The sequence below is a fragment of the Danio aesculapii genome, chromosome 14 (genome assembly GCF_903798145.1).
Source record: "Danio aesculapii chromosome 14, fDanAes4.1, whole genome shotgun sequence".
Classification (NCBI taxonomy): domain Eukaryota; kingdom Metazoa; phylum Chordata; class Actinopteri; order Cypriniformes; family Danionidae; genus Danio; species Danio aesculapii.
In genome coordinates this window covers 43,613,262-43,639,815 of record NC_079448.1, presented here as the reverse complement: position 1 = coordinate 43,639,815, position 26,554 = coordinate 43,613,262, and the positions used below count along the sequence as shown (strand labels likewise).

The 26,554-nt window shown below is 35.4% G+C and overlaps 3 protein-coding genes across 7 annotated transcripts in view; 1 reads left to right on the top strand and 2 right to left on the bottom strand.

The window, feature by feature from the left end:
• Positions 1-3,900, top strand: part of itga6l (integrin, alpha 6, like) — a 28,716-nt gene extending 24,816 nt beyond the window's left edge. The window contains exons 25-26 of one of the 3 annotated variants that reach the window (XR_008838787.1): positions 1,906-2,023; positions 3,807-3,877. Coding sequence is in view for 2 of the 3 variants with exons in the window: in XM_056472189.1 (XP_056328164.1) it covers positions 1,906-1,953 (48 nt within the window). In the remaining variant the exon portion in view is untranslated. Of the gene's footprint in view, positions 1-1,905; positions 2,626-3,806 lie in introns of those variants that run through there. The other 2 variants (XM_056472190.1, XM_056472189.1) reach the window with 2 other exon arrangements.
• Positions 3,849-14,308, bottom strand: chrnb3b (cholinergic receptor nicotinic beta 3 subunit b). 2 transcript variants are annotated; one of them, XM_056472192.1, is made up of 6 exons: positions 14,131-14,308; positions 13,330-13,478; positions 9,550-9,594; positions 7,975-8,084; positions 4,963-5,836; positions 3,849-3,995 (listed from the first exon to the last, which is right to left on the bottom strand). In XM_056472192.1, the coding sequence occupies exons 1-6, from the start codon at positions 14,189-14,191 to the stop codon at positions 3,849-3,851; spliced, it is 1,386 nt and encodes a 461-aa protein (XP_056328167.1). In that variant the 5' UTR covers positions 14,192-14,308. The 2 variants fall into 2 exon arrangements, with proteins under 2 accessions (XP_056328167.1, XP_056328166.1); XM_056472191.1 differs by lacking the exon at positions 14,131-14,308 and having other exon boundaries at positions 13,330-13,481.
• A 3,863-nt stretch (positions 14,309-18,171) lies between these two features.
• Positions 18,172-26,554, bottom strand: part of chrnb5b (cholinergic receptor, nicotinic, beta 5b) — a 45,214-nt gene continuing 36,831 nt past the window's right edge. For both annotated transcript variants that reach the window (XM_056472518.1, XM_056472517.1), the window contains 2 exons: positions 22,574-23,537; positions 18,172-20,088 (listed from right to left, as the gene is read on the bottom strand). In XM_056472518.1, the coding sequence (XP_056328493.1) occupies positions 19,942-20,088; positions 22,574-23,537 (1,111 nt within the window). In that variant the 3' untranslated portion in view covers positions 18,172-19,941. The remainder of the gene's footprint in view (positions 20,089-22,573; positions 23,538-26,554) is intronic.

The window sequence follows — 26,554 nt, the reverse complement described above, 5'->3', positions numbered from 1 at the left end:
TTTTAGAGAAAATTAAGGCCCCTAAAAAGTCTTAGGTATTACATTTGGTATAATATTTACATTATATATTTATTTTTATACAACAGTTCTGTCTGGTTCTCGAATCTGATTGGCTGATAGCAGTGCGATATTCTGCAATAATAGCACTCTTACAGCCTCTTCACTCCTGTGTATTACTCCGCCCACATAGTGACAATAGATTAATAGACTCAGTTCAGTTTGACAAACATTGCAGCTGTTGGACAACATAATGTACTTTTGAGGCTTTTTAGGAGAGAATGTAGTTGTTTAGATTGCAACTATTTCTATTGCAGTTTATTTATAAGGATAGTGCCTTATTTAAATTATTTAGAATTTCAGAGATTGGCGGCCATCAGCCTGTCATACTGAGCAGAACAAAGACGGTTGCGCCACAAGATGGTGACAGAGACCGCATAATAAGTCCTTAGGAGTGAAGAACTCAGCGTTTTCTTTTCGTATTGCAAACTACAGCTGAACAAATCATTATAAAACTGGTAAGAGACATTCTAAATTGATCTCTTTTGTATGTTGTAGTGGTGTATTTATACCATATATATCGTATTTATACCGTAATCAGCTAGTGTTTGGTTTGCTTTGGCTTTTTCTGGGTTAATTATTGTGACAGAGAATCATTTAAATACTAGCTATAAAGTGTTTTTTTGCTGTTCTGACGTCAGCTCCAGATGTGAATGAATGGCGGAAGAAAGTAGTTCCTCGTACAATAGGGATTTTAAAGTCTCCGTGTTTGATTTTCTTTTTTGTATATGCGATTATGCTGTCGAACTGTTGTATAAACGCAATATCACACTCGCAGCAGTGCGATATGGCTGTATATCGTCACTGGTGGGACACTAAATGTCTGTTCACACCGAAGGCGGTGAGAGCGTCACAGGCTGCTCTGGCCGTCCTGGAGACAACGCTGTCTGCCTTCAGCTCCAGCGGCGAGAGCGTCAAAATTTGCTACAATAATCCCGTATTTAAAGGGGCCGTTGCAAATTCATTTAACAATGGAAGATCAAGTTGCATGTGGTGTGGCTTTACTCCACTTGATTATACAATATGTCCATACGTCTGAAATAGCAACACTGTTTTGTATTGTCGCATGAGATTCACGCTTTTTTAAAGAAAAATATATACAACATTAATGCACATCAGAAACTCGCCAGTAACTTATTTAATGCATGTTCCTGTAAGAAAACATTGCAAATAATTGGAAATCCGGCGACCGCAATAATCAAACCCTTTGGGAACAACTGTGGTCGGAACCAAAGTTCACAGTGACTGTGCTCTCTGGACTCCTCTCAAGCGGTGGACTTCTTCATTCCGATTGCTTGCACACACACCTCCCACCAGTGCTGATATACAGCCATATCACACTGATACTCATGTGATATTGCTCATTTAAAGATTTTTTTTTTTTAAAGTAAGATTAATCATTGCATACTGGGGTCTTCAATGTCGTTTATTTCCACAATCCTACTGGTTTTGTTATCATCTCCATGCTCACTAACTGCTGCATTAAATCACAGATACATTTACAGACACAGATATGCATCATGCTAACTTCTTTTTCAGTCATTGTTTGAGTTAAAATAAAGTGTTATACGTCTCCACTAAACAAAAAGAAAAACGGTGAATTTGCCATTTTTTTATTTATCAAACTCCTAGCACAACTAAGAGTGTTTAGTTGTACTGTCTTACAATAAATGTATAGTAAATGTAAGTTCAAGAGTCACTAGATAAAACTGGCAATGAGGTCTTATATAAAAGTTTTTCAAAAGGTTTTAAAAGGTATTCACTTTACCTCCATAATTCCTGTCTTTATGCTGATATTGAAAGGGCATTCACGTGTTTAAAGATGCTGTTACTTGTGTTGTTTCTCAGTTTGAGTGCTTGACGTGTGGAGCGTGTGACAAACAGAAGGAAGTTTAAGAATCAAAAGAGAAGAAATGTTGAGCAGACTGAGACAAGTCTTCTCAAAGATTGACAAGATTCTGTACAGGTTTTAATTTTTCTTTTATACTGATATATTTTCCCCTTGTACACATATCTGTATTTTTTATATTTCATGTGCATAAATAAATTTAGTGATTTAACAGGACTGAGGACAGTTTGTAGTTAATTATAAGACAAAATATACTTTTCTGCACTTATTACATTTACATTTTTTAACAATTGCTAGGATAATTTTCTCAATAGTTTAGTCACCTTCTCAACACAACAGCGCAGTGAACACAACAGCAGTCTATATACAGTATGAGCGAAACTGTGGATCATTTATTATTGCTTTCACACAATGCATTTACTGACTACATCTTTCAAATGACAGGATTTATCAAAAACAAGCTAAACTCAATGTACTGCTGTATGTACGCTACTGGCCAATTTACATGTTTGATGTACAAAATTGCTAAAATCAAGTACAAAACTAAATATAATTTTGCTCTATTTCTACAGTAATACCCTCTTGAAATATACCACAAATCTTGTTTCCTTGTTGGATGACAGACGTTCTTAGTGTTATGAGGGTATTGGTGATTTGACAAATCTTATTATGAAGTATGAGAATGTTTTGTTTCATGACAACAATAATTTAAGTTATTTTAAAATATTGCAAAGAAACATTACCAAAAACGAATGAAATTTTAAACTAAAACACTATGAATAAAATTGATAATAACAGGGCTTAAAGATTTATATTTCCATCATCAATTGAAAAAAAATAATAATAATACTCGCTCTGATCCTGATGTAAAAAAAAAAAAAAAAACGTGACCATGATTTTATTTTTTATATATATCTATTTTTAAACAAAGTTATCTATATTAGCTGTAGTCTGCACTCATAACGTAACTTACTGCAGAGCCTTCTGCTTTATCCACACTATAAAAAGTTGCATATTGTCAAAATGTTACAGCTCATTTGCATCTCAACCTGATGTTTGGATATTTGAGTTTGCAGTGACGAAATGTTTCTAAGATCCAACAATTCATTCATTCTTCCTGCTCATCTTATTGTCTGCATCAACTTGTGTCTCCTTAAAGGGATTAATGAACATTAAATGAACATATAATTAACATTTTGCTGCTATTTACTCATCCTTGACTGGTTCCAAACCATTTTTTTTTGTTCTGTTGTGCACAAAAGATATGAAAAATGTTGGAAACCTGTAATTATTGACTTTTATATTTGTTTTTATGGTACAGTGTTTTGTCATTGATGTCAACGGTTACCAGTTTACAAAATTCTTCATATCTTCTTTTGTTGTCTTCAATTGTCAACTTTGTTATTGCGATATTTTAGTGAATCTCTTATTTACTTTTTAAAAACAATATTATGACGAGAGAACATACAATTCAGGTTTAGACACGTCATGCAGTATCTGGGTTGAGCTTAGCATCTTGAGCTAAAGCACAAAATAGTTGAGAAAATGAACACATTTTGTCAACTTTTGGTTTACTAAGTTAAACAACAATTAGCTATTGTATTACATTTACTGTCAATTATCCATTTGTTTTATGTCATTCCTGTCAAGAAAAATGAATGCAAAATGCTTGCAGTGTACCGGCAATTCTGGAATGATTCATATCAAGTGTTTTACTGCATTTTCTATGTGCAATTAATTGCTGAACGTTGTTTAGGAGAAATATGTGAGAAAAATTGACCTAAGAATCAACAATTAAAACCTTATCAATTGTAAAAGAATAATAATAAATTAAATATATCTCTAAGTAGTGAAAAAAACGTCTACCTAATAATGTGCGCTGTGTGTATGTTACTTTAAGTACAGTATTCAGGTCTTCAGTGCTGATTTGGGTGGATGATTGTTAAGGAGACGGAGGTGGAGGAGTGCGCAGAAACATCTTCAGTGCAGGAGTGAAGATCAGGATGGTGCCAAGCACAGAGACGGTGAGGAAAGCCCACAAAAAAATCCTGTCCAGAACCTGAGCTACAAACTTCCAGTCCTGTACAACCTGTGAAAAAAAGATCACTCGGTATCATCAGAAAAATCTTCAGTCCTTATGGCTGAACTACACATATTATAATTAAACAGTACATAATGGACACGTTTCTCTGGACTTACAATTTACAATTATGTGTTTATTGTTCATGATTTGTTATTCTAACCAACTGTCAAAAATATAAATAAATGTCCCAAAAAGTATATAAACAAATCTGTCTTGAAAAAAATTATCAAACCTTTATAGAATAAAATAAACATTAACCTTTTACTCACACCCATATTTAGTAAATCCAGCATATTCTTGGGCATTTTAATTATTACAATTATTAGGTATTTTATTTAGAGCATCTATATACTGTACTACCAGTCAAAAGTTTGGGCTCAGTAGGATTTTTAAATGTTTTAAAATAAGCTTTTCCTGCTCACCAACGCTGCATTTATTTCATCAAAAAAAACAGAATATGTTATAAATAAAACTGACTCCAAACTTTTGACCAGTAGTTCAAAATGACTAAATATATCACAAATTGTACTTTAATTCATCAAAAAAGTTAAATTAAAAAATCTTTAATGTTCCTGTTCTTGGAATTACTTTTAGACAGATTTATTTTTACTGATCTGATGCTCAAAACATTTATTAATCATATAAAATATTGATTAATGTTTTGATCCATTGGTTTTATTTTTTGTTGTTTTTCCTCAGCATTTCTTTCTTTTATTTGATTTGAAATTGTCCAAAAATTACTAAATACTTTTAAGCTGATATGGGAGAATTTATTTGCTGAACAAAAGTATTACATTATTACAAAAACACATATAAAAAGTTTATATACAGATTAGATAGACTCATTGCTCATTTTATGGCATATATGTAAGTATGTAAGTAAGTAAGTATGTAAGTAGGTAGGTAGGTAGGTAGGTAATGCATTCAACACTTTCCTTTACCTTCATCTTAGCACATTTCATCCAGCTCTTACCTCTCTAATAAAATGCTCCTTCTTGATGTGTCGTGAGATGTAGCGCACTGAGTTAGTGGCCTGCTCCAGCATATTGATCAGCGCCTGACCGTCTCCTTCAGGCCCCGGTGGCCCTTTCTTGCTCCTGGGCTTCAGATCAGGGCTCTGGGGCTCCATCGGGTAATGATAGCGGTCGGCGTTTCCCCTCATACACAACAAGTCCGGCAGCCGCTGGAGGAACAGAGAACGAACCCATGGAGACATGGGATGATACGTGGCTGAAGAGCGATGGTGAACGTTAATAACAAACACCGTCACAATGATGGACAGAGTCACGAAGATCATGATGAAAAGCAGATACTCTCCGATCAGAGGGATCACTTTAGAGGAAGAAGGAATGATTTCTTCGATGACGAGAAGGAAGACGGTGAGCGACACCAGGACGGAGGTGGATAGAGAGACTTTTTCTCCTTCGTCAGAGGGAAGGTAGAAAACCAGAACGGTCAGGAAAGACAAACCCAGACACGGGATAATAAGAAAGAGCGTGTAGAAAAGAGGAAGGCGCTTTAGGATGAATGAGTATGTGATGTAGGGGTAGGAGTAATGACCATCCTGTCGGCTGCCTTTGTGGCCTGTGGCGCTGAGAATCTCCCATTCGCCGTTATCAAAGAAGTCACTTCGGTCCACCTGATGGTTGACCAGGACTAGCTCCACCATGTTTCCGTCGTAGGTCCAGGAGCCAAACTTCATGGAGCAGTTCTGCCGATCGAACGGGAAGAAGGTCACGTCCATGGTGCAGGCAGATTTGTAGCTGGCGGGAGGAGTCCAGGTGATCAGGCCATTGTATCTCACGATGGCTTTGGTCATGATGGAGCCTTCAAAACGTCCGTCTGCGCTACAAGCGGGCAAGTGATACTGTTAAAGAGTCGTGAAGGACTTGACATTTTATACATACTCCATTATCTATTTCAACAGTTTGCATTAGGGCTGGGCAATTTGGCCTAAAATCAAAATCTCAATTAATTGAACATTTTAACTCGATTACAATTAATAAACGATTATTTTAATCATTTATTTTACGTTTTTGCCCTTACAGTTCACTGAAAGTTTATTCATTCATTCATTCATTTTTTTTCGGCTTAGTCCCTTTAATAATCCGGGGTCGCCACAGCGGAAGGGACCGCCAACTTATCCAGCATATGTTTTACGCAGCGGATGCCCTTTCAGTAAACATCCAAACACATACATCATTCACACACATATGGACAATTTAGCCTACCCATATCACCTATACCACGTCTTTGGACTGTGGGGGAAACCGGAGCACCCGGAGGAAAACCACACCAATATGGTGAGAACATGCAAACTCCACACAGAAATGCCAACTGACCCAGCAGAGGCTCGAATCAGCGACCTACTTGCTTGCTTCTTGCTCTCCACGCCACACACCTTCGCCACCGCTCCCAAACGGACCAATCACAAAGCTTGCTCTATGCATCGTTGTGACGTGTAGTTAAATTTTTGAAGGTACGTAGATATGCAAAGGCTGCGCCGGACTGTACGTGTGTGTTTGGCAGAAGTTTAATATAATAATAATAAAATAAGTATAAAAAATAATATATTAATGACTGTTAAAATCATTTAAAGTATGACTGCTTTATATAACAGTTTACACACACAGCTTTGTTGGTTTAAATCAAACAAATATAATCTTGTCACACTACTACACTTGATTTTGGTTCGATTGTTAAAAAAAAATAGCAAGAAAGCATGTTATTGAGAATCTGAAATATTTTATAGCGCACTACAAAAAATAAAGATGATTTAGTATTTAAAAATATTTAATTTTGATAATGTTTTTAATTAAATTGATCTTACACTTCATATTTTCAGATTTTTCATAGTATACGGTGCTGAGCATATACGATTACACCCCTCACAAATCTCTCATTTAAATTAATATGTTCGATAGGAAGCTTTACAATATTATATTTGTGCATATACATTAGTCAGTACTGAAGCCAAATCTGGAGCTAATCTAACAAAATAACTACAATAATGGTTCAAAATATAGTAGCCCAAATTTGTTACAGAAAAATATTAAATAAAAATTTCAAACATAGCAAAAATCAAGAGAAACAAAATGTGTGCAATTTTGTTGAGATGTTGTAGTTTGTAATTTTTTTTGCAAAGTTTTGCATTAATTTAAATGTATTACCTTTCCATTTCTAAAGATGTTCTGTGACTAAAATATTTTTTAATAAATATATCTGTTTAATAAACCTGTTTTGTTCAAATATATTACCCACATTCACTGAGAAATGGATAAAAATATTCATTTTCAAAATGAGGTGTATTCTTATATGCTGAGCACTGTATGTATTAGTTCAGGTACTTTTACCATAAACCGACATATCAACCATTTGGTGGAGGTTGATATTTTAGAAATTATGGGATGTGTTGAAAAAAGGCAGTGTGTTAACTAGCGACATTAGGAGTTAAGAAATGTAATCCAATTTTTTTTTCTTGGTGGGGCAGTTAAAGGGATAGGGCTGCACGATCTTGGAAAAATCTGATATTGCGATATTTCATTTTTCTGCGATGAATATTACGTTATGAATACAGTTTTACGAGATTTAAATTGGTTTTCTGGGGAGCCTAACCGTATTCATATGCAGAAATTAAATAATCACAATGCAAAAAAAAAGCTGTTCTTACTTTGCTTTGTCTCGTTTTTAGTCCAAATATCTAAAAATTAAAAAGTAAAAATTAACTTTGTTTTCACCTTCAGAAGAAACAGGACAAAATTAAGATTTTTTTTTTGCTTAAAACAAGTTAAATTGGCGACACGGTGGCTCAGAGGTTAGCACTGTCACCTCACAGCAAAAAGGTCGCTGGTTCGAGTCCACTATTTTTTTTATTTAATTTTTTTTCCATTTTTCAAAACTGTGGTAAGAAAACCTTGCGATTTCATAACTCTTAAATGTTTTTCATAATGACCTACTGTCATATATGATTGACAGTAAAACTTACTTCTCATATAAAACGATGTCTGGGAGCCAGATGCTCTCCGACGGGACTCTGATAAATGTGATCCCACCATAATTCTCAGGGTTCCAGCGCAGTTTATAATCCAGCCATTCCTACAAACCCCAGATTATAATAATGAGTTTATCATGACAAAAATCTTTCATTACTTCACTACTGTCAATGTCAGGTACCATTCACAGAAAAAAATTATGCATTTACTATTTTTCAGTTGTTGATGATGATGATGATGATGATGATGATGATGATGATGATGATCATTTAAGCATAATTATTAATAAGTTTCTTAAAGGGTCAAGAAACACCAAAACATTTTTTTTGAGATGTTGACAGTCATATATGTCTTCCACATTGCTAAAAACACTATTAGGACACAGTGAAAAGTGGTTGTTTTTGCATTGTTTAGAGCTAATTCGTTCTTCTGGTTTGAAGAGAAATTTTGAAGCAACGTCACAGAGATAAGATCATTGTGTAAATTCTAGCATGGAGATTGGCTGTCTGTACGGGCCAGTACAAAGTGACATCATTGAGTTTTCAGCACATCTGTTCATTAATTCATGAGAAAGACTTGGTTCGAACCAATCAGCACGCTCTATTGTGAACGTGATGCAACTTCATTAATGTGCATGATATAGCTTCGAAGACTGTTTTTACCTGTTACAGAAACTTTGTGTTGCCAAGTGTAATTAAAACGAGTGGAAGAAGAAGAATTGTTTGGAAACACGGGTCGTCAGTGTTGTGTTTGTAAATGTGCCGCAACGAAGGTTTTGTTTACATTTCCCCGTGATTAGAGCACACACGACAAAAATATGTTTGTAAGAAACATTTTTTACCAAAGAACTTTTCACATCTGGAAATGGTGAAATCCGGATTTGCCACTCATCTTCTTTTTAAAAAAGACGCGATTCCAGTTGTGTCTTGTCCTCACAAATTTGGTAAGTGTGTGATCAATATTCTTTGTTTATGTTTATTCAGATGGCAAAGTTAGTTAGTATCGTCAGCAATACTCTTTCAGTTTTTTAAAGACATACCTTAGTCAAAATGATTTAGTTACAGTAGTTCACAGTAATATCACTACAATATTATGGACTGAGAGATCCGCTGTAAATGCTGCTCTCCGAATGTAAACACCTTAAACTGTTACCGTCGTGTAGGATTTTCGCCGCATTTTGTGACAGGATAGTCTATACACACACGACCGAGTGCATCTAAGTTACCGAGAAATGCGGAGACTTTTTTTCTCTCATTCGCCGTGCGGTATCAAACATTCCATTAAAAAACTCCCACCTAAACAGAGCTGGACTCAGCCGCTTTCCTAATTTTTTTTTAAACTAGAGGTGTGAAAACACTCTGCTGAGACAGGGAGGGATTTATAATCAGTATATAAATGCCTTAAAAATATTCCTTTAAGAGCCATGTGACCATTACAACTGCTTGACTACACAGTCTTTACAGATTCAGTCATGAAATAATATTTGTGAATTCAATACAACTAATTAATTTAGATATTACCACATACAGCATATTCAAACACTGTCAGTGATGTTTCAAGTTACATACCTCATATAGCCATACATTAGTGGTCATGAGCTGGTTTTTCTCATCCTAAATTCATAAACAGAGAAGAGAGAAAGACAAATGTATCAATAAACATGAATAATGCAGTCTCCACTTAAATAATCTGAAAGGTTGAACTCCAATCATTTCCAAACTCTGGTTTAAGACACAATAAAAAAAGATGAGAGGAAAAAATATATATAAAACACAGGTTTATATCACCCATTCTTCTTTAGATTATGAGAAATCAGAGAAGGAGCGGTGCTTGGAGAGGTGACTCAGTCCACATAATAATAGCTGTCTTTATTTATTTTCATAGCCCTAAAAATCATCGGCTATATCTTTTGATAGACGTCCTGCATAACCACTTTTAAGCCATCTTACACTCTGAATTATGAGGCACTTGGCCACCTTTGCCTTCAGGTGGGTTTTAAATCAATTATATCAAACAGGCACATCTGAGCCCTTACACTAAATCAAATTGCAAGATACACATGTAACAAAACAAAGCTGATGTCTTTATTATTGAGAGAAACACACACCGTGTTGTGCGTTTATTAATGCTAATTTGCTTTGTCAGTGCATTAATAAAATACACATTGATGATCTAATGCAGGACGGTCAGTGACAAACGTTAAAGCATTATTTACTCATTCAGGTTTTTATCAGCTACTGCAGATGTTAGGCTGTGTCTGTGCATTTGTTTGAGCAAGCAAGCACAAGAGATGAAAGTAATACCACGTTATTTGCTGAGCACATGGTTTTTCTTCAAAATAGGCAGAATTGCTATCAATTTACTTTGCAGAATTTAATCATACCGGGAAATAGTACACCAGTGGATTAGTGTAGAGGCTCGCTGTTTAAGAGGCCATGTGATGCTATTTTAAGAAGCAATTATTTTGTTAAATATATGCAGCTATGGGAGAACATTAAGAGAGAGCATTTGGAAATTCTTAGTGTCTCTGGATTTATTAGGTATGGGTTTGGGTGTAATGTTAATATTTGTTTCATTCTAAAAAGGTCTGATCAAATTGCTTCCACATTTCAAATAAAAATATTGTAATTTAAGGTAATTACGCCAAATGTTGCTTTCTAAACTCTTCCAAAGTTAAAACATTGGCAGTGTGCAGTCTAATTTTTTATTTTTTATTTTAAAGTGACAGTGTATATTTTAAAGGGCCATGAAACCCCCTTCTTTCGGTTTATGTCTACCTCAGAATTTTTTCAAAATATGCTTCATAAAGGGCCTGAAGCATTGAGAGCAGAGGGAGGAGTGGGTGTGCAAAGAAGAAGAAAAAGATGGAAGGGAACAACTGTTGTCAAGTGGCTCACAAAATGAGACACAAACCGTGAGGAGACCCATGATTTTATAGTTTACATAGTTAAAATGCAAAGAAATAAACAGTATTTCAGTGTGTCCTGCTACATTTGTTATTCGTAATTTCATACACTCATAACCACAATTTGTTATATCATTATAAAGATTATTGGATATATAAACACTATCAATGAGGAGGGCTTCTGAATGCAGACACAGTGGGTAGTATTGTAGCAGGTCTCTAGGCCTATCTATTTCAACCATTTAGCCCTGCCGGTAATCCAGAGAATTTAAAAAATTGGTGACTCTGTTGACAGCACTACGGATATTGTCGATGTGTCTGAATGGTAACAAACTCAACTGATAAAAGACAAAGTCTATCATTCACCAATTCTTCGACAGCTCTCCCGACCAAAAAAAAAATGCTTGCTGCAAACCAACAGCTTTGCTTACAACATCGCGGGGGAAAACATGCAACAAAACCCTGATCCCCATGGATCATGGAAACAAACACATACAACCCGTGAACGCAGTCTCACCCAGTCATTGGGTCTCACAGCTTGGCAGATCTGCCTTGCCTTCGGAAAGCACGTGCTCTCATGAATAATTAGGCAGCAGGGTCTTCTCATAGGATAAGAAATCTCAGCTATGAATAATAGTGAGAAACCGACGCAGCATCACTCCACTAGCAGATTCGTGCTATATCACCGATTTTGATCCCGCCCCAAAAATTATTTTAAAAGAGGAAGATGAAATTAGCTGACAAAAGCTCAAAATTATCCAGTTTTCCCTATGAGTAAAGCTGACAGGTGCTAACGTTGTCTTAAATGATGCTCAACACACACAAATCTGTTCAAATTACAAAAAAAAAATACTCAAGGGTGTCTTGAACCTTTAAGACACTGTCACTTTATCATATTTACAAGCTTTTTGCACTATTTACTGTTTTGCATTATACTATGATTTTTGCACTATATACTGTTTTGCATCTTCACAACTCTGGTTTGATTCTTGCCATATGGCCTTAAGTGTAATTTTATTGTTTATAATTTTTTTGTTTTTACTTATATTTTTAGACTATATTATAAGTGTAATTGTATTTATTGTAATTTTTTAAATTCTATTTGTTGTATTAATATTATCTGTTAGGCACCTAGGGTCTGAGAGTAACGCAATTTCGATTCTCTGTACATCCTGTACATGTTTTTAAATTGACAATAAAGCTGACTTTGACTTGACTTTATGAAACACAAAATGCTCTAAATTTTTCCAGTGTTGGGTTGCAGCTTGAAGGGCACCACTGCATAAAAACATGTGCTAGGTAAGTTGGTGGTTCATTACGCTGTGGCGACCCCTGATGAATAAAGGGACTAAGCCGAAAAGAAAATGAATAAATGAAAATGCTCTAAATGACAACATTTTTATTTTAAATTAATAAGAAATGTCACCAGTAGTTTACAAAATGAAGGCAAAATTAAATTTTACCCAAATACATTACCATATATTGTAATTAAACCCAGAAACAGTTATATTTTCTAGTTAGTTAATTCCTTTTGTGTATGCATTCGGACAGCATTTAGCTAATACAGGGTTTCTACAGGTTTCATCAAGTCAAATTTAAGACTTTTTTAAACCTTTTAACCCCATTATGAATTTAATGTCAGACTTACAGAAGGCTAAACACTAAGGTTTTTTTTCTAATAGCCCAGTTAAAAGATAAAAAAACATTAAAAACAAATATTATTGTAAAGAAGATAATTAAACCATTTATATACGGTATATAGAGATAATAAATAAGCTTTTGTTAAAACTTTTATTGAGATGGAATGTTATGTGATTGTATAGGTGTTAGACCGATTGGATAGCTTTACATGGACATAAAAAAATTAAGACCTGTTTAAAATTATTTCAATTACAATACACATCGTCATTTCAGTGAATTTAAGACTTTTTGAAATTTTAGACATTTTAAGACCCTGCAGATACCCTGTAATATTTTTAATTCTGACATAGGTGTTTGTGGAAGTAATATCTTATGGTTATGTGTTCTGGGCAAATCTGGAGCTTTTTTCCATCATGCACAAATAGATAAATTGCACACTAATGGAAAAAGAAAACAGAGCAGCTTAAAAGAAATGACAGTCCACTGGATCTCTCCCTGGTTAATAATTCAACCTTCCATCATATAACAACAAAATCCTTTCAGAGAAAGAGTGAGGGCAGAAAAAAACAGGAAAATGGGAGGGAAAAGATGGAGGGGAGAAGCAAGAAAGCAATATCTTCTATATATAGACTCTAAGAAAGCAGATGTCCCTAATATATGGGCATAATAATCCACTGGTCTTAAAACCACGGACAGCTCCGACTGCTGCATTTCAGCACCATGGACAGAGACCAGCCCAGGCCCATGATACTAAAGCTTCAACATGAAATCTATAAAATGTGAATCTGTGTGTTTTTCTTACCACATCCACAAGCTGAGAGATCTTCAAGCCAAAGCGGACCTTCACAGTGTGGTTTGCGTGCAGAATGGGCCTGACCCAGCGCTGGTACCCCTGAAACAAGTCCCTGAGCAGAGCATCTTCACTTTCTGCCAGAGATACAAACTCTCTAGCTGCTGAAACACACACATAAGCATTATTTACACCTCATTGCATTAATACTGTATTGTATTCACATCATTTTAATAAAATATACATTCCTCAACAGACCAGGTATTAATGCCACCTTCTGGTAGTAATTATTAGTGATTGTGCTTGACTTAAAAGCTAAATATTGCAGTAAGAGCACTAAGATTAAGTACTCTAAGAGTAATGGCAGAGATACAAGGGCAGATAGAAACCAGACACTTCATAGAGATCAGCAGATGTTCACTCACTGTGTCCTCCACAAATTGTTTACTGACCTCAAATGAGGACAAGAGCACTTAACTGCATATAGTGACCAGATAGCATTAGGTTGGAGTCACTGAAGTAGACAAAAAAGAAATTAAAGCAATTTATGAACGAAAAATAAAACAGCTGTTATACTAAATTTAAGAAATAACTCGTTTTAAAATGTGATTATATTTATTACAGCTCGTAGATTAACATTGCTGATACAACCATTCAATACTGTTCAAGATGTTAGATATGAATAACAAAATTAGAAGCAAATTTTAGGTATAGATAATCGACATGTTCAGGCTTTTTTTATAATCTATTTAAAGTATAACAATCAAGAAAGTACCTGACAGGACAGAAAGATAGTGATTGGTTTGCACTTACCAGGCGTGGTGGCGAAGATGCTGGTAAACAAGGTAAAAAGCCCAATAAATGTCAGCGTCATTTCAGGAGGAAGTATTAAATATTGGCCTGACTCTAATTAAAATCAATTTGAACGTACTAGCTGGTGTTTAAAAACAACTTTTCATAACAAGCGATGAAAGTTTGTAGTTTGCCGCGAAAACTGCAGGAAAAGCGGAGGTTGACTCTTGAAGAGAATCCATCCAGAGGCGCGCGCGTGCTCGTGTCCTAGAACAGACTAGGATGCGCGCGTGCGTGACCGTTTAAAGGGACAGGTGAATTTACCCTGAAAATGCTGCAGTGTGGATAGCGCTGTCCCTTTTTCACCAAGATTTCTCCAATTATTTACGTTTCTACATATTATATAATCAATACGATATACACATTCACAAGTTTAATATTTTACTGTATTGACACAAAGATATAATTGTACGTACCCTAAAATGTTTAGCAAGCGTTTTACCTGTATTTTAGTACTGCAGAGAAGTAGAAATGAAAATGTCTGTAAAATAGATCATGTCCATGCAGAAAATAACTTTTTCTTTTCTTTGGTTTTATGCAAAAGTTAGTCAAATGCATTTGTATTTTAAATAAAAACAGTACTAATTAAAAAAGGCATCACAGTGGCACAGTGGGAAGCACCATCGCCTCACAGCGAGAAGGTTACTGGTTTGAGCCTCGGCTAGGTCAATTGGCATTTCTGTGTGGAGTTTGCATGTTCTCCCAGTGGCGGATTTAGGCATAAGACTGAATAACATTAATTCTCGGCCATGAGTCGGGTCTAAGACAATACATAATTACATATTTTTTTGTATTCTATAGAATTGTCTTTAATAATCAAGCAAAGGACTTCTTAACTGATCTTTGCATATCACTCCAGATGTGTCTACATTTTTTCCAGTTACATTTAGGATTGATTTCTGTTATTTATTTAGAATAATGATTGTATAATAATAATAATCATAATAATAATTATAGTAATAATAATAATAATTTTATTTATTTCTAATAAAGTAAATTTCTAAAAGTATATATATATATATATATATATATATATATATATATATATATATATATATATGAATATTAATTGGTGACTTTGCAGCAAAAAAGGCATTAAAGGGCCAGATGTAGTAACATATTAGTAACATTTCAGTTTGTTTGTATGCTGTCTGAATTGTTTGTTTGAGACAATTACATTTGTACCAATTTGAGTAATACAAAGTCACCGACATACTTTCTATTTTTTCTAGATAGACCTACATAGTCTATGTGTGTGAATAAGAGTGTATGGGTGTTTACCAGAGATGGGTTGCAGCTCGAAGGGCAATCGCTGTGTAAAACATATGCTGGATAAGTTGGCGGTTCATTCTGCTGTGGCGACCCCTGATTAATAAAGGGACTAAGCTGAAAAGAAAATGAAAGGATGAATAATTAAAAGAAACCTGAAAAGACTTTAAAACTTGCTCATATGTTCAATGAGACATAACACAGAGATTGTTTTAATTATTGTTTTTGTTACCAAGCAAGCTTAAACTAAATAATAGTTAAAAAAAATACTCTTTATTAAAAATAATTTTAAAGATGCTTAACATAAAAAAGTGATAAAATGATTAATAAAATATTAAACTTAAAAGATTATATTTATGTTTATTCATGCTTTGGAAAGTTGTGTGTATCTAGAGTGTATTTGTATATGAAAACATTTTTCCTTTGTATTTACAGGCAAGCCTGAAATTAACCTGATAATCTTTTTTTTTATTATTATTATTATTAATACAACTACTATTTACATTTGAACAAAAATATCGAGTCAGAATTTGCCAGGGGTATGATAAACTTCAGGCTTTGTGTGTGAGTGTGTGTGTGTGTGTACTGTATATATACAGTAATAGTTGAAGTCAAATGTAATAGTCATCCTGTAGATTTTTTTTTTATTTCCCAAATGATGTTTAACAGAGCAAGAACATTTTTCACAGTATTTCCTATAATATTTTTCCTTGTGGAGAAAGTCTTATTTGTTTTGTTTCTGCTCAGCTATTATGTTTAGAAGTGTGTTGAAATAATCTCTCCATTAAACAGAAATTGTGGAAAAAAATAATAACAGAATTACAATTTAACAGTCAAACTAAAATGGCTTTGGAAATGTTCTGGAAATGCACTGTAGTCTACAGAATGTGTTTACCTACAACAACCGATCAGATGTATTGAAATGAAACCTTTGCAGTGTGTCTTGTGTAAACACTCACAGCATCAGCAGCGCAGGCAAATGCATCTCCTTACTGTTCACAGCTACAGTCTGAGCTCCCATGATTTTCTGCTCCAGTTGGAACCAGCTGTGGCCTCGTGAGGGTCTGTGTCACTTTCTCTCACACCACTGCATATGAATCTGTATATTATTTGGAAAATGGCCATAAACTTCACTGGATAACACCAAAAAAAGCTCAAATATTCTGATACACATCAGAACTCTTGAGTCGAAATCAATAATGCAGAGATAGAGACAGAAAACTGCACTGCGGAGGTAAAGTTAAGAGAAGTCTATGCTGGTATCATGGCATCTGGCATTATGATTTAATGGTTGCTGACTCGCATTCTGTGCTTATTAGTTTCCTTCATCCACCCTGCATGTGCATGTCTGCGCAGACTGCTGTCTTCAGAAGAGAGGAAAACAGACCGGAAAATGACTTAAATATTCATAGAGTCCTTTAAATAATGCATCCGAGCCTCCATTTGCACACTCCCCTGACTGCACCGTCGCCACCTGTCAAATCAGCAGAGTCACAGTCATGATGAGTTAACACTGAAACACACTAAAAATAACTCGGAGAGTCCTGAGTAATTAATACAGCCAAAATACTGTGATTAAAGTGCTAATGAGGCCCCCTCTGCATAGCAGATGCAGAGGCTTTTGTTTGACTTTTTTATTCACCAGTGTAGAGTGTTACAGGCAGTCGTGTGGATTACTAACAAAAAATAAGCCATTTCAGCATGTTTTCCTTTTACTGTCGTTTTATAAAAATCAATATATTACTGCCTTGCTCCTAACTCATATAGATAAATCCAAATATTTAAAAAAAAAACCTTATATAAAATAAATATCAACTATAACTTTAATTATATATGGATAAATATATAGATATACACTCATCGGCCACTTTATTAGGTACACCTTTCCAACCGCTCGTAACGCAAATTTCTAATCAGCCAATCACATGGCAGAAACTCAAGGCATGTAGGCATGTAGACATAGTAAACACGATCTGCTGTAAATCAAACTTAGCATCAGAATGGGGAAGAAAGGTGATTTAAGTGACTTCAGAGGAGAATGGCCAGACTGGTTCCAGCTGATAGAAAGGCAACAGTAACTCAAATAACCACTCGTTACAACCGAGGTATGCAGAAGAGCATCTCTGAACACACAACGAGGACCACACCGGGTGCAACTCCTGTCAGCTAAGAACAGGAAACTGAGGGTAGAATTCAAACAGGCTCACTAAAATTGGACAATAGAAGATTGGAAAAACGATGCCTGGTCTGATGAGTCTCCATTTCTGCTGCCACATTCGGATGGTGGGGTTAGAATTTGCCGTCAACAACATAAACACATGGATCCATCCTGCCTTGTATCAATGGTTCAGGCTGCTAGTGGTGGTGGTGTAGTGGAGCGTGGGATACTTTCTTGGCACACTTTGGGCCCATTAGTACCAATTGAGCATTGTGTCAACACCACAGCTTATCTTAAGAATTGTGTTGATTCAGCTTATTTTCAATAAGTAGTTTGAATATTTGATTTTTTTTTTTTTTGAATGTGTACATATACACATATAGAGAGAGAGAGAGAGAGAGAAAGAGAGAGAGAAAGATAAATCTATAACTATAAAATATATATATAACTAAATAATAATACAATTGTATAGTTTTAATAGCTTTTTTCTTAATTTATTCCATAATCATCATAATAAAATAACATTACGATAATTATACATTAAGCAATCGTTAAATTATTCTGTAAATGCTGTTTATGTTATGTTTGAACCAACTTAACAGTATAATAAGGGAAAATGTGAAGTTTGTATTAAAGAACAGTATACAATACCTGACCAAAGTCTTGTCACCTATCCAAGTTTTAGGAACAACAAACAATAACTTGACTTGTAGTTGATCATTTGGTATCAGAAGTGGCTTATATTTAAGGCAAAGGCCTCTAGATTACGCTTATTTTACCAAAATAAAACATGATCATGCCTTGATTTTTAATCAATTAATTAGGACAGTAAGGTCTGACTTTGCTTAGACAAAAGTTTTGTCACTTAACTGCAATAATGTACAGTATAGAATATAAAGTCATGCTGCAGTGGAAAAAGCAATAATATTGTGTATGACTCCCATGAGCTTGGAGGACTGCAACCAGACATCTCTGCAATGACTCAAATAACTTATTAATAAAGTCATCTGGAATGTCAAAGAAAGCGTTCTTGCAGGACTCCCAGAGTTCATCAAGATTCTTTGGATTCATCTTCTATGCCTCCTCCATCTTACCCCAGACATGCTCAATAATGTTCATTTCTGGTGACTGGGCTGGCCTATCCTGGAGCACCTTGACCTTCTTTGCTCTTAGGAACTTTGATGTGGAGGCTGAAGTATGAGAAATAGCGCTATCCTGCTGAAGAATTTGCCCTCTGCTGTGGTTTGTAATGTAATAGGCAGCACAAATGTCTTGATACCTCAGGCTGTTGATGTTGCCATCCATTCGCATACCCCCATACTGAATGTAACCCAAAACCATGATTTTTCCTTCACCAAATTGATTTCTGTGAGAATCTTGGGTCCATGTGCATTCCAATAGGTCTTCTGCAGTATTTGTAATGATTGGGATGCAGTTCAACAGATGATTCATTGGAAAAAAAATCTACCTTCTGCTACTTTTCCAATTATAAACTAGAGGTCAAGTTATTATCTTTTGCTCTTACAACTGTCGAGAAGACTTTTGTCAGGTAGTGTATACATGTGTGGGTACAGTAAGTTAAACTGTAATATGTGTATTCCAGTAAACAACTTTTATTTCACTTAAAAGTAAGCGGCCACATTGATCTTGATGTTTGGTTGACATTGTTATAGTCAGTACATTAGTTAAAACACGCTATAGGTCTGTTTCACACAGCAGTCTCATAATTTACCATAAAATTATCCTAAAATTACTTTTGCAGAAATCGTATTGTCACACAAGTGATGGCTTTCTGTCTTTTTACCAGTAAGATTCTTTTTATTACCATTGCATCTCTAAATCAAGATCTCTAAATGGTAGTTTACCAGAAAGTTGCTCCAATTTAAGTGTTCTCTATGTAAAAGCCTGCATAAGTATCCTTTACACACACATGTTTGCAGTATGTTTTAGTTTCGTGTTGGTTTGAGGTCATTGTGGGATTTTGGGGCTTTATATTGTGAGAGGCTGGAGAATGTTGAGGCCTTCAGGGCTGAATGTTGAGAATGAATGACAGCTCTGAAGGGTTCGGGTCAGTGTTGGGGTCAGCTAAATATTCAGACTGTGTCCTGTATTGTGCTCTGACTCATCGGCATCCAAGAAGTTTGTGTCAGTGTGATTTGAGTCGTCCACAGTGCTTAACGCTTTATGAAATGCGCCAGGTCCATTGTTGGGGTCTTTTTTGCTACAATATTTATTGAAATAAGCTGGTTGTAATGTTGAGTACATGGTAAGACTGGGGTGTTCGGTGGGCATTGAAATGAAACCGTTATGTGGGTTGGGTTGAAGCTGATCTGAGTTTATGTGATCTACAAATCCTCAGTGGCCGGTGTGTTATAACTCTTGAAGAGCGGCTGCATGAAGAGGCCGATGGTTCCTGCAACACACACTAAAACAAAGATCCACAGGAACAGACGGTCGATCACCATAGCCACATACTTCCAGTCCTCGATAATCTGTGGGAAACAGACAATGTGCAATGATTCATTTAAAATAATTTAATAATTAGATTTGAACAAATCAATGACACTTTGTTGTAGTTGACCACTGATCTATACAAACAATCTCTTTAGTGTTTTGTAAAAGAATATTATGTAGCATTTATTTGTATATGGATTGTGTGTGTGTGTGTGTGTGTGTGTGTGTATTATGTTTGTATATGTACATGTGTATAAGTCGATCTCTCTCTTTTGTGTTTTGTAGTGCTGTATTTATACTATAGTAATCTGGTAGGGTTTGCTTTGCTTTGGCTTTTTTGGGGTTAATTATTGTGATCTCCCGATTGCAACAGAGAAATACTGGGAAATCCCTGTAGACTGATGACATTCCAGCCTTATAATCTTAGAATGTGAGCAAAATAACCTGTTTTGTCATCACTTTAGACATTACATTCAAGAATCATTCAAATACTAGCTCTAAAGTGACGTTGGTGAATTAATAATGGCTTCTGCTGTTCTGACGTCAGCTGCAGATGTGAATGAATGGCGGAAGAAAGTAGTTCCTGGAACAAAAGGATTTTTAGACTCTCCATGTTAGATTATATACACGATTATGCTGTCGAACTGTTGTATAAATGCAATTTCACACTCGTAGCAGTGTGATATGGCTGTGTATTATCACTAAGGCACTCAGGTTGCTGTCTCGTACCAACGCACGCCTCCCACCAGTGCGGATATACAGCAACATCATATTGCTCTGCTACTCGTGTGATATTGCTCATATATAGCACAAAAGAGTACACCCTGTTTAAAAAATTAGTGACTATGGGTAATAAATTTTGGTGCATTTGAACAAAACAGATTTATTAAACAGATACATTTATTAAAATAATATTTTAGTCACTGAATGTCTTTAAAAAATAGAAAACTAATGTTTAAATTCATGCGAAATATTGAAAAAAATGACAAGCTACAAAATTTCATTTCCATTTTTTATTTTATTTTCTCTTGATTTTTCATAAATTTTTATTACAATTTTTATATATATATATATATATATATATATATATATATATATTTGGTTGTACTAGTGTTTGGACCATTATCGTAAATTATTTTGTTAGATTTTGTCAGATTTGGCTTCAGTACTGACTAATCTGATAAATATGCACAAATAAAATATTGCAAAGCATCCTATAAAAAATATTAATTTAATTGAGAGATTTGTGAGGGGTGTACTTGTATATCCTGAGCACTTTATATTAATATTTATTTTATAATTTTAGGTTTGACAATCTAAAAATTAAAATATGATAATTCCCTAGGTGATAAATTGTGTCCTGTTATATATTATATTTTTTATGAGCAGCCCGAAAATTGGTTTCACCAATTTGTCAACAAGATAAAAATATAAAGTATTAATATAATCACATATTCTTTTATATGTTTTATTTGCAAGTTTAAATTGATTTGAAAACCACAATGCAACATCTAGACTTTATATCCCATTTCTGTGTTGGAAAGACAGACTAAAATTATTTTTCTACATGTTCAAACTACTTATTTAAAATGCACTGAATCAATACAATTCTTCAGGTTTTGTTTTTGAGACAACTTATTTTTTATGTTCAATTTGTAAAAACAATTAAGTTAACAATCAATTTGTGTTAGGACAACATAAAGGAATTGGGGTGAAACCTACCATTTACTTCATTGCATACACTGTAAAAATTGCTGGGATCTGTGTTAGGGCAAGATGAAGGAATTAACTTAACTTTTAAACGTAGGCGAACACAGCAGCATGGATAGGTGATGTGTCTGAATGGTAACAAACTCAACAGATAAAAGACAAATTCCGCCATTCTCCAATTCTCGTACAGCTCTCTCGACAAAAATGCTTGCTGCAAACCAACAGCTTTGCTGTATCGACCCTGACAGCATCGCAGGGAAAAACATGCAACAAACCCCGCGGATCATGAAAACAAACACATACGAGCCTTCATGAACGGCTTAATACTGTGTGCCGTGTTTGGACACGGTCTCACCCAGTCATTGGGTCTCACAGTATGTCAGGTCTGCCTTGCCTTCAAAAAGCATGTGCTCTCATGAATAATCAAAAAGCAGTCTATGTCTTCTCATAGGATAAGAAAACTTAGCTATGAATAATAATGAGAAACCGACGCAGCATCACTCCACTAGCAGATTCGCACTATGCCACTGATTTTGATCCCGCCCCAAAAATGATTTTAAATTGGGAAGACGAAACTAGCTGACAAAAGCTCAAAATTATCCAGTTTTCCCCACAATTAAAGCTGACAGGTGCTAGCATTGTCTTAAATCATGCTCAACACACACAAATCTGTTCAAATCTCAAAAAAAGTACTCGAGGGAGTCTTAAACCTTTAAAAACTGTATTGTTTCAGCTCATTTTAAATAAGTAGGTGCAACCAGCAAATGTCATTTGTTGTGTACGTATTTTACCACACACATATATAAAACTCACCCCTTCGTCATCATCCTCGTTCTTCATCTTGTCAGCGATGTATCTCACCCCCTTCACAGCCTCCTCCATGTCCGTTGAGCACTTCACCGCCATCCGCTTGCGAAACTCGCTGTTCTCCTGCAGCTCTCCTGCTCTCCATCCAATGTGATTGGCTGAATCCTCGTTCACGAAGAAGGTGGAATCACCCTCATCAGCCTCGCTCTTCACTGGGACATCAGACGAAGAGCACTGCTGGTGCTTCCTGCGAAACCGATCCCGTTTGTTGGACTCTCCCGGCCGTCGCATGAAAAGAAAAGCAGGCAAACGCACCAGAAAGTAGTACTTCACCCATTTGGGCATAGAGTGTGTGCTTGGAGATCGATGGTGCACGTTCAGCACACACACACTCGTAACGATAGAAAAAGTCACTAACACCATTGTGAACATTAAATACTTTCCGATGAGGGGAACAGCGAGTGATGTGGGGGGTACGATTTTAGAGATCAGTAGGAGAAACACAGTCAAGGCCAGAAGAACCGAAATACACAATGTGATTTTCTCCCCACAGTCTGACGGGAGATAAAAAACCAAGATGGCCAATGAGGTGATGAGGACACAAGGGATGATCAGGTTAATGGTGTAAAACAGTGGCTTGCGTCTGATGATGAAATCGTAGGTTATATCCAAATACGTGACGTCATTTGGGTCTTCGTTTTTGCGTCCAGGCAAGGAGATGATGTCCCATTCGCCACTCGGCTTGAAGTCGTCTCGACTGGCGAAGTCTGACAGTAATATGAGGTCTATTTCTGTGTGGTCGTACGTCCAAGAGCGGAACTTGAGCGTGCAGTTTTGCTGGTCAAAAGGAAAGTCCCGGACCTCGATTTTACAGGCACTCTTATAAATGGCCGGTGGAAGCCAGGCAACCTCACCGTTATTTGACACGACCGCATTGGAGTAGAAAGACACCTCATATGTCCCATCAGCACTAAAAATGACAAACACACCGCTTTCAATATGTTGTTTTAAGTAAAGGTGAGTATCTTATTTTGCTTGTGTGGATAAAAATAAAGGTGAAACTCAAAGTTGATACTCTTATGCTGAGTGTCAGCTTATCATTAGGGCTGGGTGAGAAATCACATTTCTGTATTTTTCAGATAAATATGCAAGTATTATCTTTATTTTTATATTTTAAAAATCTGTATTTGTACACTTCTTATATGCTACACTATGCTGTCCAATTAGCAGGCCCGGATTAAGAATTCAGATGCCCCTGGGCACATTGGCTGCGTCCAAATACACATACTCCCATACTATACAGTATGCTGAAATCAGTATGCGAAAAGTACCCAGATGACTTCCCATGATGCCCCGTGAGAGAATTCATGAATGGGAGTGAAGCGACGCAACTGACGCAGGTAGGTCACGTGACCATGACAAAATGGCGGACGTGGTACATGCAAATTTTCATTCATACTTCTCACATTCATACAGTATAAAACATACTTTTCTAACGGCCGAGTACGTTTAAATTCAAATGCAGTACCTACTGAGTAGTAGGTGGTATCGGACGCAGCCATTGTCTTGTAGGGCCCCCTACCCGGCCGAACCCTTACAGTTTAATTAAAAAATAAAAATAATAGAATAAAGTTTTAATAAAATTGATCTGTAATGTATTTAACACACTTTTAAGTAAATTATTTATAGTACATATATTTAAAGTCTACAACGATTTAACTTATTTTTAAAGCATATAAAGCACACTTTGAAAAAAATACTAATAAAGCTAGTGAAAATTATTGTTTTTTTAGTATACTTATATACAGTGTAAGTCAGAATTATTAGCCCCCTTTGAATTTTTTTCCTTTTTTAAATATTTACCAGATAATGATGTTTAACAGAGCAAGGACATTTTCACAGTATGTCTGATAATATTTTTTCTTCTGGAGAAAGTCTTATTTGTTTTATTTTGGCTGGAATAAAAGCAGTTTAAAATCTTTTACATATTTTTAAATCTTTTACATTTAAATCTTTATTTTAAAATCTTTTAAAAACCATTTTAAGGTCAAAATTATTAGCCCCTTTAAGCTGTATTTTTTTTCTACTGTCTACAGAACAAACCATCACTATACAATAACTTGCCTAATTACCCTAACCTGCCTAGTTACACTAATTAACCTAGTTAAGTCTTTAAATGTCACTTTAAGCTGTATAGAAGTGTCTTGAAAAATATCTAGTCAAATATTATTTACTGTCATCATGGCAAAGATAAAATTAAATCAGTTATTAGAAATGAGTTATTAAAACTATTATCTTTAGAAATCTGTTGATAAAATCTCTCTATTAAAGAGAAATTTGGGGAAAAAATAAACGGTGGGGCTAATAATCCTGGGGTGCTAATAATTCTGACTTCAACTGTATATATTCTTATATAAAATGTATATATTTAAAAGGTATACAACGTATGACTTCTACAAACTTATAAGCATATTATTGGCATATAACATAATGCTGGTCCAATTTAGTTCTACACACACCTAATGATTCCCTCCCTGTATCTTCTCTATTCTCCTCATGATGAAAAGTAGGCAAACAGCATAAGTCAACCTGATTATAAACCTGAAAGTATCCAAAATCACACACACTATACCTCTTCTCTCCCATCTCTCTCTCTCTCTCTCTCTCTCTTTCTCTCTCCCGTCTCTCTCTTTTCTGTCTGTCTCTCTCTCTCCTATTCAGACACATGATAAATCCAGTCTGCGCTGCACTACCGTTATTCTCCCCTGCCTGGTTAACGTTAGCTTGCTAAAGTAACTTGCTTCTGTACCCTCATACTCCTGATCATTGGTCTGTTTGAAGAAGGTGTGTATGGAACATGCCTTAATAAAGATGCGTTCCTCTCGTCTTTTTCTTGTGCGTTTGCTAAATCCACTTGTCGGTTCCAAGACAACTACTACACTACAGTCCACTGAATTCAGCATGGGTTATTTCAAAACTGACGTTTCCACACTTTACCAATTACAGCATTCAGTTTAGTTAAAAAAAATCTGTACACTTTTTATAATATAAATATAATGATAATGATAATAATAATAATAATTATTATTATTATTATTATTATTATTATTATTATTATTATACAGGATTGCGACTATTGGGTGAGAGGAAATATATAGTTGTCTAAGCAATGTGGTTTTTACAGAAAGGGAGGCACCTTTATTAAGGCATGTCCCATTAAATGTTCTCCAAATATGTGTGAAGTATTAACAGGCGAACCAGGGTTCGGAAGAAGGCGACTAACATTGTAAACACACATGAATTCTACTAAGATGCCACTAACATTTAAAACCAGGTGGAAAATAACTCTTTATTTAATATTTAAAATAACTATTTAGATGCTGTTTATTCACACATGAAATAGGCTAAACATTATTAAATACCCACGAGGCACTTGTGATTTTTTATCACAATTTCATTTATATAGTTTTGTTTCCTACCTATTAAAAATAAATCTATTTCTAATCTGATGTGTAACTTTTTGGAGAGAAAATGTTGCCATGCACTCCATGAGCTACGCCACTCTCACTTTTGTAAGTGGCGCTCTTTAGTAAAATTGTCTCTGTCAATCAGGAATGTCATGAGCGAAAATAGTGCAAATAGCTTATTCCAACAAGATGCGCAATGTGCACTTAGCCTAAACAGACACTCTGAAAGTGGCATTTTTTCTCCCCCCACAGGGGGCCCCAAGCGCGCACGGGTCCCTGGGCCTGCCCTGTGCCCATAATGCCCATTGCTTAATCCAGCCCTGCCAATTAGGGCTGCACAATATTGGAAAAATCTGACATTGTGATTTTTTTTTTGCAGCGATATATTGCGATATGAATATAATATCACCAGATGATTTGAATTGATCTATATTGAAAGATTAAGTTCATTTAAATCGACTGTTTTGATCACATCTTTTTTTAATGGAGTGCATCTGCATAAATTATAATAAATTACAAG

Bases quoted from the DNA above. Each gene is read 5' to 3' on its own strand.
- chrnb3b (XM_056472192.1), bottom strand. From the start codon at position 14,191: ATGACGCTGACATTTATTGGGCTTTTTACCTTGTTTACCAGCATCTTC. The intron at 13,479-14,130 runs GTAAGTGCAAAC...GTGTTTCAGCAG, and splicing joins CATCTTCGCCACCACGCCTG to CTAGAGAGTTTGTATCTCTG. The intron at 3,996-4,962 runs GTAAGAGCTGGA...TTTTTTTCACAG, and splicing joins AGGAGCATTTTATTAGAGAG to GTTGTACAGGACTGGAAGTT.